Source organism: Salvelinus fontinalis, unplaced genomic scaffold (assembly GCF_029448725.1).
Source record: "Salvelinus fontinalis isolate EN_2023a unplaced genomic scaffold, ASM2944872v1 scaffold_0627, whole genome shotgun sequence".
Taxonomy (NCBI): domain Eukaryota; kingdom Metazoa; phylum Chordata; class Actinopteri; order Salmoniformes; family Salmonidae; genus Salvelinus; species Salvelinus fontinalis.
The window spans coordinates 104,801-115,182 of record NW_026600836.1 but is presented as its reverse complement, the minus strand read 5'-3'; the positions used below and the strand labels follow the sequence as shown (position 1 = coordinate 115,182).

The window sequence follows — 10,382 nt, the reverse complement described above, 5'->3', positions numbered from 1 at the left end:
AGCAGGGAGTCTGGCTTGTTGCTTCAGTTTAAGAGTGTGTGTGTATCGCGTCCGTCCCTTTGAGAGATTGACCATTTTCATCACCTCGGAAGCAACAGTGTTTCGTCAGTTCAGCAGCTGGTCGTGGAGTGTGTGTGTGTGTGTCATTGCGTCAGTGTGTCTACCATGTGTGTGATGGATCTGTTTTCGCCTGTGTGTGGACGTGTGATGGCGGCGGTGTGCTTGGACACCGTCATAGCCGACCTGTTGGTGTCCGAGTCACGGAATGCCACAGCCACCAGGTCAGAGGGCGTCTCCCTGGCAACGGGGTCCCTCCTCCTGCTCCTCTGTCTGCTGCTGGCTGCCTGGCGTCACACCGACAACAACTCTGTCCCAGGTCAGTCACAATAGACTGCTAGTTATCATTCTTATACAATAACAACAAGCTGAATTACAACAGTGACTTGTCCAGCTACAGTTCGTTATCTTATTTTGGACTAAAGTGATTCTATAATTGAACATGTTGCATCCAGAGCAGGACTGTTGGTCCAAGTCTATGCAGGGATCTTATCTTAATCCATATGATATCTTCATCTATGCTCAGAGACGGAAGAGGAAGTGAGACATCCCACTCCCTCATTTTTTTCTGGTTCATATACAGTCAATGAGCAGACTCAGCTGCTAATGCATTGGTGCCTACGGGAGAGGGACAGCCTGAGTGGGACATCTTCATTTATCCACCAACTTTGCTGTTCTGTGTGTTAAAGCTGGTACATTACAGGATGAGATCTGTGTTGTGTTTAGCTGCCTGTGTGATTCTTTGTGAATGCAGGAACATTGCCTTTGAAAGGTGCATTGCGGACAGCGCTCTACAATGCGTTGCAGATTGAGTCTTGTCCCTAGTCTGACCACAGAGTATTGGCTGCTGTCTATGCTATGTACTACTGCTACTACTGTTGTATTGGCTGGTTTCATCAGCTGTCTCCTTTATAAACTAATAACATATCATATTTGTGATGTTATGCTATGTGAACTTATGTATTGTATTGATTTGTAACGCTATGTAGTGTGATGCTATGCTATTCTATGTCATGTTATGCTATGCAACGCCTTGCTATGTTAAGTTATTTTATGTGACCACTCTCCCTCTCTCCCTCTCTCTCTCTCTCTCTCTCTTGTTCTCCTCTCTATCTCTCTCTCTCTCTCTCTCTCTCTCTCTCTCTCTCTCTCTCTCTCTCTATCTCTCTCTCTCTCTCTCTCTCTCTCGGCTATGACAGGTCCTTTTTTCTGTCTGGGTGTCGGTCCTCTCCTCTCATACCTCAGGTTTATATGGACAGGTAACTACTACAACATGAAATACAACAAATTATAATCTGCTACAATAACAAATAGTAAATTGGAATAATTGATTAAATACATGTTCTATGTACAGGTATTGGCACAGCCAGTAACTATTACAACAGTAAATATGGAGACATCGTCAGGGTCTGGATCAACGGAGAGGAGACACTCATACTCAGCAGGTCAGTACCAGGCAGTCAATCAGGCAGTCAGTCAGGCAGTCAGTCAGGCAGTCAATCAGGCAGTCAGTCAGGCAGTCAGTAGCAGGCAGTCAATCAGGCAGTCAGTCAGACAGTTAATCAGGCAGTCAATCAGGCAGTCAGTCAGGCAGTTAATCAGGCAGTCAGTCAGGCAGTCAGTAGCAGGCAGTCAGTCAGGCAGTTAATCAGGCAGTCAGTCAGACAGTCAATCAGGCAGTCAGTTAGGCAGTTAATCAGGCAGTCAGTTAGGCAGTCAATCAGGCAGTCAGTAGCAGGCAGTCAATCAGGCAGTCAGTAGCAGGCAGTCAATCATGCAGTCAGTTAGGCAGTTAATCAGGCAGTCAGTTAGGCAGTCAATCAGGCAGTCAGTAGCAGGCAGTTAATCAGGCAGTCAGTTAGGCAGTCAATCAGGCAGTCAGTAGCAGGCAGTCAATCAGGCAGTCAGTAGCAGGCAGTCAATCAGGCAGTCAGTCAGGCAGTCAGTAGCAGGCAGTCAGGCAGTCAGTCAGTCAGGATGTCAGTCAGGATGTCCGTAGCAGTCAGGCAGACAGTCAGTCAGTCAATCAATCAATAATCAATTGAAATATCTAAATTAAGATGTTTGAATTTCATTTCACAAAAGCACTTGTAGATTACTTGTAGCCTAGATGACATATATTATAATACACCTTTAGACTTATTTACATAGACTTGTAGACTTCGGAGAGTGAATAGCAGTGTACCCACCCTCTCTGTCCAGTTCCTCTGCAGTGCATCATGTTCTGAGACAGGGGCGTTACACCTCTCGGTTCGGCAGTAAACAGGGTCTGAGCTGTATTGGCATGGATGAGAGAGGCATCATCTTCAACAGCAACATGGCTCTATGGAAGAAGACCCGCACCTACTTCGCTAAAGGTGACCAATTAGACAATGACTTAATCAATTGAAAAAGATAAGCATGGCTTTACAATACCGCTACTTAATTGAACATAATAACTGATTCTAGATATGAAATGGTAAACCATTAGGAGAAGGTTGCTGTATTGATTTACTGTTCTCATATACACAAACTACTAGAGAAGTTAGAAAAACAAAGGTGTCCATTGTCCAGTCTGTTACTGGCAATATCTTCACAGGATACTGTCCAGCATGCTGTAATAAACTGCTGTATCTCTACTGTGTGTTCCAGCTCTGACAGGGCCTGGGCTGCAGAGGACAGTAGACGTGTGTGTCTCGTCCACCCAGACACACCTGGACGCTCTCCAGGGGCTGGACGGACTGATGGGTGGACAGGTGGACGTCCTGAGTCTACTACGGTGTACAGTAGTGGACATCTCTAACAGACTGTTCCTAGGGGTTCCTCTCAACGGTAAGCCACACCACAGCCTTTTATACTCAATAATACTTTACTCAATATAATATAATACATTTGTATTTTATAAGCACATAATATACATTTATAAACACATTTAGGGAACTTTATTTTGACTTCAGGTCATCAGGTTTTTCCATCTCTAGTTGGTAACTCACAGCCATAAAGCCACAAGACCCTGAACAGTATCTCTGAATATCAGTTATGTAAGAACTCAACATTACTTTCCTTTTCTAGTGGGACGTTATTCCACTTGATAACATTTGATTTGATATTATTAGAGAAGGAGCTGCTGCAGAAGATTCAGAAGTACTTTGACACGTGGCAGACGGTGCTGATCAAACCAGATATCTACTTCAAGTTGGACTGGATCCAGCAGAAACACAGGAGAGCAGCGTAAGTCACACAGTTACAAACAGTTAGCATCATTACCAAGGCATCCAGAACATCTAATATTAACAGTTTAAGGATTATATATAGAATAGGGTAACACTTGGATAGTCCATCTGTAGATGCTCTACACTTAGAAAAAAAGGTGTGATCTAGAACCGAAAAGGGTTCTGAAAGCTGTCCCCATACGAGAACCCTTTGAAGAACCCTTTTTGGTTCCAGGTAGAGACTATCAGTAACGTGTCAACTAACTATCTACTAACCGGAACCCTAGTCCTAACCTCAACCCTTATCCTAGCCCTAAAATTAACCTTAGTCCTAACCTTAACCCTTATCCTAACCCTAAACTTAACCCCAGTCCTAACCTTAACCCTTATCCTAACCCTAAACTTAACCCTAGTCCTAACCTTAACCTTATTAACCCTTATCCTAACCCTAACCCTAAACTTAACCCTAACCCTAATCTAAGCCTTTTTCTAAACCTAACCCTAACCGTAAAATAAGCAGGCAGTTTCTTATCAACAGATTTGTTTGTTGAAGGTATGACCATCTGTAGAGCATCTATCTGGACTATACAAATAAAGACCTAGAATAGAATAACTCTGCCCCTCTCCGGCGTTCCACGTCTACTCCCTCTGCCCCTCTCCGGCGCTCCACGTCTACTCCCTCTGCCCCTCTCCGGCGTTCCACGTCTACTCCCTCTGCCCCTCTCCGGCGTTCCACGTCTACTCCCTCCGCCCCTCTCCGGCGTTCCACGTCTACTCCCTCTGCCCCTCTCCGGCGCTCCACGTCTACTCCCTCTGCCCCTCTCCGGCGCTCCACGTCTACTCCCTCTGCCCCTCTCCGGCGCTCCACGTCTACTCCCTCTGCCCCTCTCCGGCGCTCCACGTCTACTCCCTCTGCCCCTCTCCGGCGCTCCACGTCTACTCCCTCTGCCCCTCTCCGGCGCTCCACGTCTACTCCCTCTGCCCCTCTCCGGCGCTCCACGTCTACTCCCTCTGCCCCTCTCCGGCGCTCCACGTCTACTCCCTCTGCCCCTCTCCGGCGCTCCACGTCTACTCCCTCTGCCCCTCTCCGGCGCTCCACGTCTACTCCCTCTGCCCCTCTCCGGCGCTCCACGTCTACTCCCTCTGCCCCTCTCCGGCGCTCCACGTCTACTCCCTCTGCCCCTCTCCGGCGCTCCACGTCTACTCCCTCTGCCCCTCTCCGGCGCTCCACGTCTACTCCCTCTGCCCCTCTCCGGCGCTCCACGTCTACTCCCTCTGCCCCTCTCCGGCGCTCCACGTCTACTCCCTCTGCCCCTCTCCGGCGCTCCACGTCTACTCCCTCTGCCCCTCTCCGGCGCTCCACGTCTACTCCCTCTGCCCCTCTCCGGCGCTCCACGTCTACTCCCTCTGCCCCTCTCCGGCGCTCCACGTCTACTCCCTCTGCCCCTCTCCGGCGCTCCACGTCTACTCCCTCTGCCCCTCTCCGGCGCTCCACGTCTACTCCCTCTGCCCCTCTCCGGCGCTCCACGTCTACTCCCTCTGCCTCTCTCCGGCGCTCCACGTCTACTCCCTCCGCCCCTCTCCGGCGTTCCACGTCTACTCCCTCTGCCCCTCTCCGGCGCTCCACGTCTACTCCCTCTGCCCCTCTCCGGCGTTCCACGTCTACTCCCTCTGCCCCTCTCCGGCGCTCCACGTCTACTCCCTCCGCCCCTCTCCGGCGCTCCACGTCTACTCCCTCTGCCCCTCTCCGGCGCTCCACGTCTACTCCCTCTGCCCCTCTCCGGCGCTCCACGTCTACTCCCTCTGCCCCTCTCCGGCGCTCCACGTCTACTCCCTCTGCCCCTCTCCGGCGCTCCACGTCTACTCCCTCTGCCTCTCTCCGGCGCTCCACGTCTACTCCCTCTGCCCCTCTCCGGCGCTCCACGTCTACTCCCTCTGCCCCTCTCCGGCGCTCCACGTCTACTCCCTCTGCCCCTCTCCGGCGCTCCACGTCTACTCCCTCTGCCCCTCTCCGGCGCTCCACGTCTACTCCCTCTGCCCCTCTCCGGCGCTCCACGTCTACTCCCTCTGCCCCTCTCCGGCGCGCCACGTCTACTCCCTCTGCCCCTCTCCGGCACTCCACGTCGCCTCATTATGAGACCTGGACTCCATCACTTCAATGATTCCTCCCTTATATCTGTCACTCCCTTTGGTTAATTTCCCAGGCAGTATTGATTATGTGTTTCATGTCCATACCCTACTCCTGTTTTGTATTGCTTCATTTTCATTGTTTTATTACTCACCATCTGCACCTGCTTCTCCATTCCCAGCATATTCGTTACAACAATGAACACTTAACAGCACATTTCACACATGACAAATACACAATATACATATAAAATTCTACCAAATAATGTTTTATTTAAATATATACAGCATTACATTAAAGTTTAAAGTATTAGTGTTAATGTATAACTCTGTTGTTGTGTTGTAGTCAGGAGCTGCAGGATGCTATAGAGAGTCTGGTCGACCAGAAGAGAAGAGGTCTACAGGAAGCTGACAAACTGGACCACATCAACTTCACTGCAGACCTCATCTTTGCACAGGTCAGTCCCTGACCTTGCCGTTACCCTATCTCCAACACTAACCCAAGCACAGGTCGTCTGCACAACTGAAAGACTGCCTTAGCCCACTGAGACAAAGATCTAGGCATTAGGCAGGGCCCAAACCCAGGCTTAACCAGGGGTGGGGTCAATTTCATTTCAATTAAGTCAATATACATTTATGGAACTTTAGAATTTCAGTTAACTTCCTGAATTGACTGAATTGAAATTGAATTGATCCTAACACTGGGGCTGACCCCAGCCCATGTCCTCTGCACAATATTATCATCTATTCTGCCGGCTGTTTCCACTTTCTTATGTTAAAGCATGTAGAACAATAACATAGCCTGAGTAGCCAAAGTGAGTCAACTAATCTGGCGTGTGATTGTGTGTTTCAGAGCCACGGGGAGCTGTCAGCTGAGAATGTGAGGCAGTGTGTATTGGAGATGGTGATAGCAGCTCCAGACACTCTGTCCATCAGTCTGTTCTTCATGCTGCTGCTGCTCAAGCAGAACCCTGACGTAGAACTACAGCTCCTAGAAGAGATAGACACTGCTATAGGTGAGTCCCCACTTCACAATCTGTTAACATAGACCTACAGCTTTTAGAAGAGATAAACACTGTTAAATTCTGTCTTTGTGTCTTTGAGCAAGGTACTTAATCCTAATTGCTCCTATAAGTCGTTCTGGATAAGAGTGTCTGTTAAATGACTCAAATGTATAATACGTCAGACCTTCACAATCTGTTAACATAGAGCTACAGCTTCTTGAAGAGATATACACTGTTATAGGTAAGGAACCTCCTGCTGCAGCTTTTCTCTTTTTACTAGTTATAGGTCAGGACCCATCAAACCCAGACAACTACAGTACTTTCCAATTGAACTAAACCCTCTCATTTGATATTTTATGGGTTCATGTAGCTATATTGAATATGTGGCAGTTTGAAGACCATCTCCCTCCTCTCTCAATGTAGGTGATAGGGAGCTCCACAACTCTGACCTGCAGAACCTAAGGGTCCTGGAGAGCTTCATCAATGAGTCCTTAAGGCTCCATCCCGTGGTGGACTTTACCATGCGCCGGGCACTGTCTGATGATGTCATCAGTGGCTACCGGGTGCCGAAGGGGACAAACATCATTCTGAACATGGGCCGCATGCACAGATCAGAGTTCTTCCTCAAGCCCAATGAGTTCAGTCTGGACAACTTTGAGAAAAATGTAAGAGAATAATCAAGACTATCACAGGGAGAAATTCATCTGCACCCTGAGGTGTAAAGAATTTGACGAATGTATTAATTTATTTATTTCTCTCTGTTGCTCTCTCTCTCTCTTACACTCTCAGATACCTAATCGTTTCTTCCAACCTTTCGGGTCCGGTCCTCGATCCTGCGTTGGCAAGCACATCGCCATGGTGATGATGAAATCCATCCTGGTTACGCTGTTGTCACGGTACTCTGTGTGTCCTCATGAGGGCCTGACCCTAGACTGCCTCCCACAGACAAACAACCTATCACAGCAGCCCGTGGAGGAGGAGGGGGAGCCTCACACCATGAAGTTCCTCCCACGACACCAAGCCAGGAAGCAGTCTTAGAGCAGGGCTCAGACACTGGTATTGCATCCCAAATGACAACCTATACCCTCTGTAGTGCAATACTTTTCACCAGGGCTCACAGGACTCTGGTCAAAAGTAGTGCACTATGTAGGAAATGGGGTGGTATTTGGGACAAAGATTGCATTTTAGGGCTAATCTTAAATTAATACTTACTTCCCATATATGTAATATGTCAGTATTTTATTCATATTTGTATGTTCGTTATTTTGTACTACAAGTTATTTTGTGACGTTTTCTATGATAATAGGTTATGTTCCACGAGCACATGTCTTTGTAACCAATGGTATCTGTAATAAGAAAAGCTTGTTGATTCACACACTATTGTAATTATAGAACCTGAACTGTACATTCACACTTTTGAAACTAAATGACACTGAAGTGAAAATAAATGGCATATATTGTTATATTCAATCTGTTCAGTTTATTCATTAGATGTCCTTGGACCCATGGATGTTATAACTGACTGTCCATGAGATCAACATGATATTTTAAACATACGTTGAAGCTATACAGTTTAAACAATGAAGCTATAATTTGGGTTATGATGTTAGACAGTTGAACTAAGCTCATGAGACATTTACAGCCTTGTATTATTGTTCATCGTTACCAATCTTTAGGCGCGCTCATTTAACCCCTTATCTCCTGTATAGGAGTATGCCCTTCATCTTACTGTCTCAGTGAGAAGGGAACAACGGGTTCCTGTTTTGCATATTTGTCCTGAAAATTTTTGCTTCTTTAATATGAGCGATTTGGTGAGTTAGATTTCCATGTATCTTTGTTGGTAGGTAGCCTTAACCAACAAAAATATAAATGCAACATGCAAAAATGTCAACGATTTTACTGAGTTACAGTTCATACGACAAAATCAGTCAATTGAAATGAAATCATTAGGCCCTAATCTATGGATTTCACATCACTGGGCAGGGGCACAGACATGGGTGGGCCTGGGAGGGCATAGCCAATCTGAATTAGTTTTCACCCACAAAAGGGCTTTATTGCAGACAGAAATACTCCTCAGTTTCATCATCTACCTGGATGGCTGGTCTAAGAGGATCCTGCAGGTGAAGAAGGTCCTGCATTGGCGTGGTTACACGTGGTCTGTGGTTGTGAGGCCGGTTGAATATACTGTCAATAGAGAAATGAACATTAAACAGCTCTGGTGGACATTCCTGCAGTCAGCATGACTCTGTGTGCAACATTCTGCACACAGAACCCCTTATCTCCTGTATAGGAGTATGCCCTTCATCTTACTTAGGAGTATGCCCTTAGGAGTATGCCCTTCATCTTACATCTTACAGGATCCGAGTCTCCAGAGGCCCGTCCGGTCCCCTGGTAATGGCCTTATCTGCACCGTTTCACCCACCCTGAGCTCAAGTAGGTCCTTTGCTGATTTGTTGTAGATGCACTTAGACACCTGTCTTCTGTGATGAAGCTTCTTCAGCACGTCTGTCACAACACAGGGCTCCAGGAGAGTGTTGGCTACTGCTAGAGCTGCTTTTAAGCGCTGTGCCATGAGGCGCTGGGCCGGGCTGCTTATTATGCCTTCTGTTGGGGCATTGCTCCACTACAGGACCGCTTTCCAGGCATTCTTCGCCTCTCACAGCTTTTCTGCAGAGGTTCTTCACGATTTCGACTTCCAACTCTACCTTTCCATTAGCTTTTAGGTGTTGTGGCGATGAGGTGACAGGCTCACATTCCCATTCAGCAGCAAAGGCCCGGAACTCAAAGCAGAGGAATTGGGGTCCATTAGCTGTCTGGTCATAGCGGGCAAACTGAGCCTTGCAGCGTTTGGTTGTCGTCTCTGCTGAGAGGTTGTGGAGGAGGTCAACCTCCCAGAAGTATGAGTCATGATCGACTAACAGAAGAAAGTCTTTGCCACTGTGCTGGAGCAGTATGTTGTCTCCCTACAGACAGACACACAGACCAGGCCTGACCACCCCTACCAGCACACTCAGCACACTCAGTTCAAGTCTGAGGAGAACAATGAGAGAGTCACAAAGACTAGAACTAGAGCTTTTCTGGAGTTGAAAAACACCAACATAAACTCCATTCCAGATGATTCCACTCCTGGAGCCTCCATCCGTCTCTACCAGGGAGGCAAGTTAGTGAACTCTGACTGTGAGCCTGTGTCAAAACCTGACCCTGTTCAGGTAACGGACACACAGCAGAGCAGTGTGACTCTGATCTTACCCCCGTCAAAGACTGGACACACTGACATGTTGAGAGTAGAGTACAGACCTGTCAGAACTGACCTGTTCTTTCCTTATGAGGAGAAGTAGAGAACATGGAGACCAGAGATAGTGGAGAAGTCTGTGTGATATCAGGTCTGGAGAGAGATACACAGTACCAGATTAGACACAGAGCAGAGGACAGGGCAGGAGAGAGTCAGTTCAGTGACATCACTGTGACAGAGATTGGGACAGGGTCTGGGCCTGGGCGTCCAGTAGTCCAGTCAGCAGGCCGAAACTCAGTCAGTCTGACCTGGAGAAGACTGGTGGCGGCTGCAGAGGGATGGTCTGTGGATGAAAAGTGGGTCTCCTTCTACAACGGTGAGTCCAGGGATCACATCGACACGTACGCTGACTTAGTCTTCACTGAGGGAGAGAAGATCTACCTGCTGTTTGAAACTTATGGAACAGATGAAGGCCTTTTGATACAGGAGCTGAAATAGATTTCCAGGCGTCATAAGAACACTTGAGTAGTGAAGTGGTCAGTCACACAAAGAGCAGACAAGTTTAGATACATTGTTGCATCATACTTTTTAACAAATACATTTGTATTTAGCTCTTTGTTCATAATAACTTTCACCTCTTGTGTAATTGTAATTTGATCATTTCATTTAGAGATGTTTTATATATACTATTGAGACAGTTACAAGCTCGTAATAAAATAATTTGTATTGGTTGGAAGATTTATTGCAAGTTAGAAATTATGACTGTTTCAA

At 47.4% G+C, this 10,382-nt stretch overlaps 1 protein-coding gene across 1 annotated transcript; it reads left to right on the top strand.

Moving 5' to 3' along the window:
* The first annotated feature begins 6 nt into the window (after positions 1-6).
* On the top strand, positions 7-7,822 carry LOC129846769 (aromatase-like). The gene is made up of 10 exons (XM_055914631.1): positions 7-376; positions 1,257-1,316; positions 1,412-1,502; positions 2,260-2,414; positions 2,689-2,868; positions 3,153-3,267; positions 5,722-5,833; positions 6,229-6,391; positions 6,803-7,044; positions 7,169-7,822. The coding sequence occupies exons 1-10, from the start codon at positions 166-168 to the stop codon at positions 7,415-7,417; spliced, it is 1,578 nt and encodes a 525-aa protein (XP_055770606.1). The 5' UTR covers positions 7-165; the 3' UTR covers positions 7,418-7,822.
* The last annotated feature ends 2,560 nt before the right edge of the window (positions 7,823-10,382 follow it).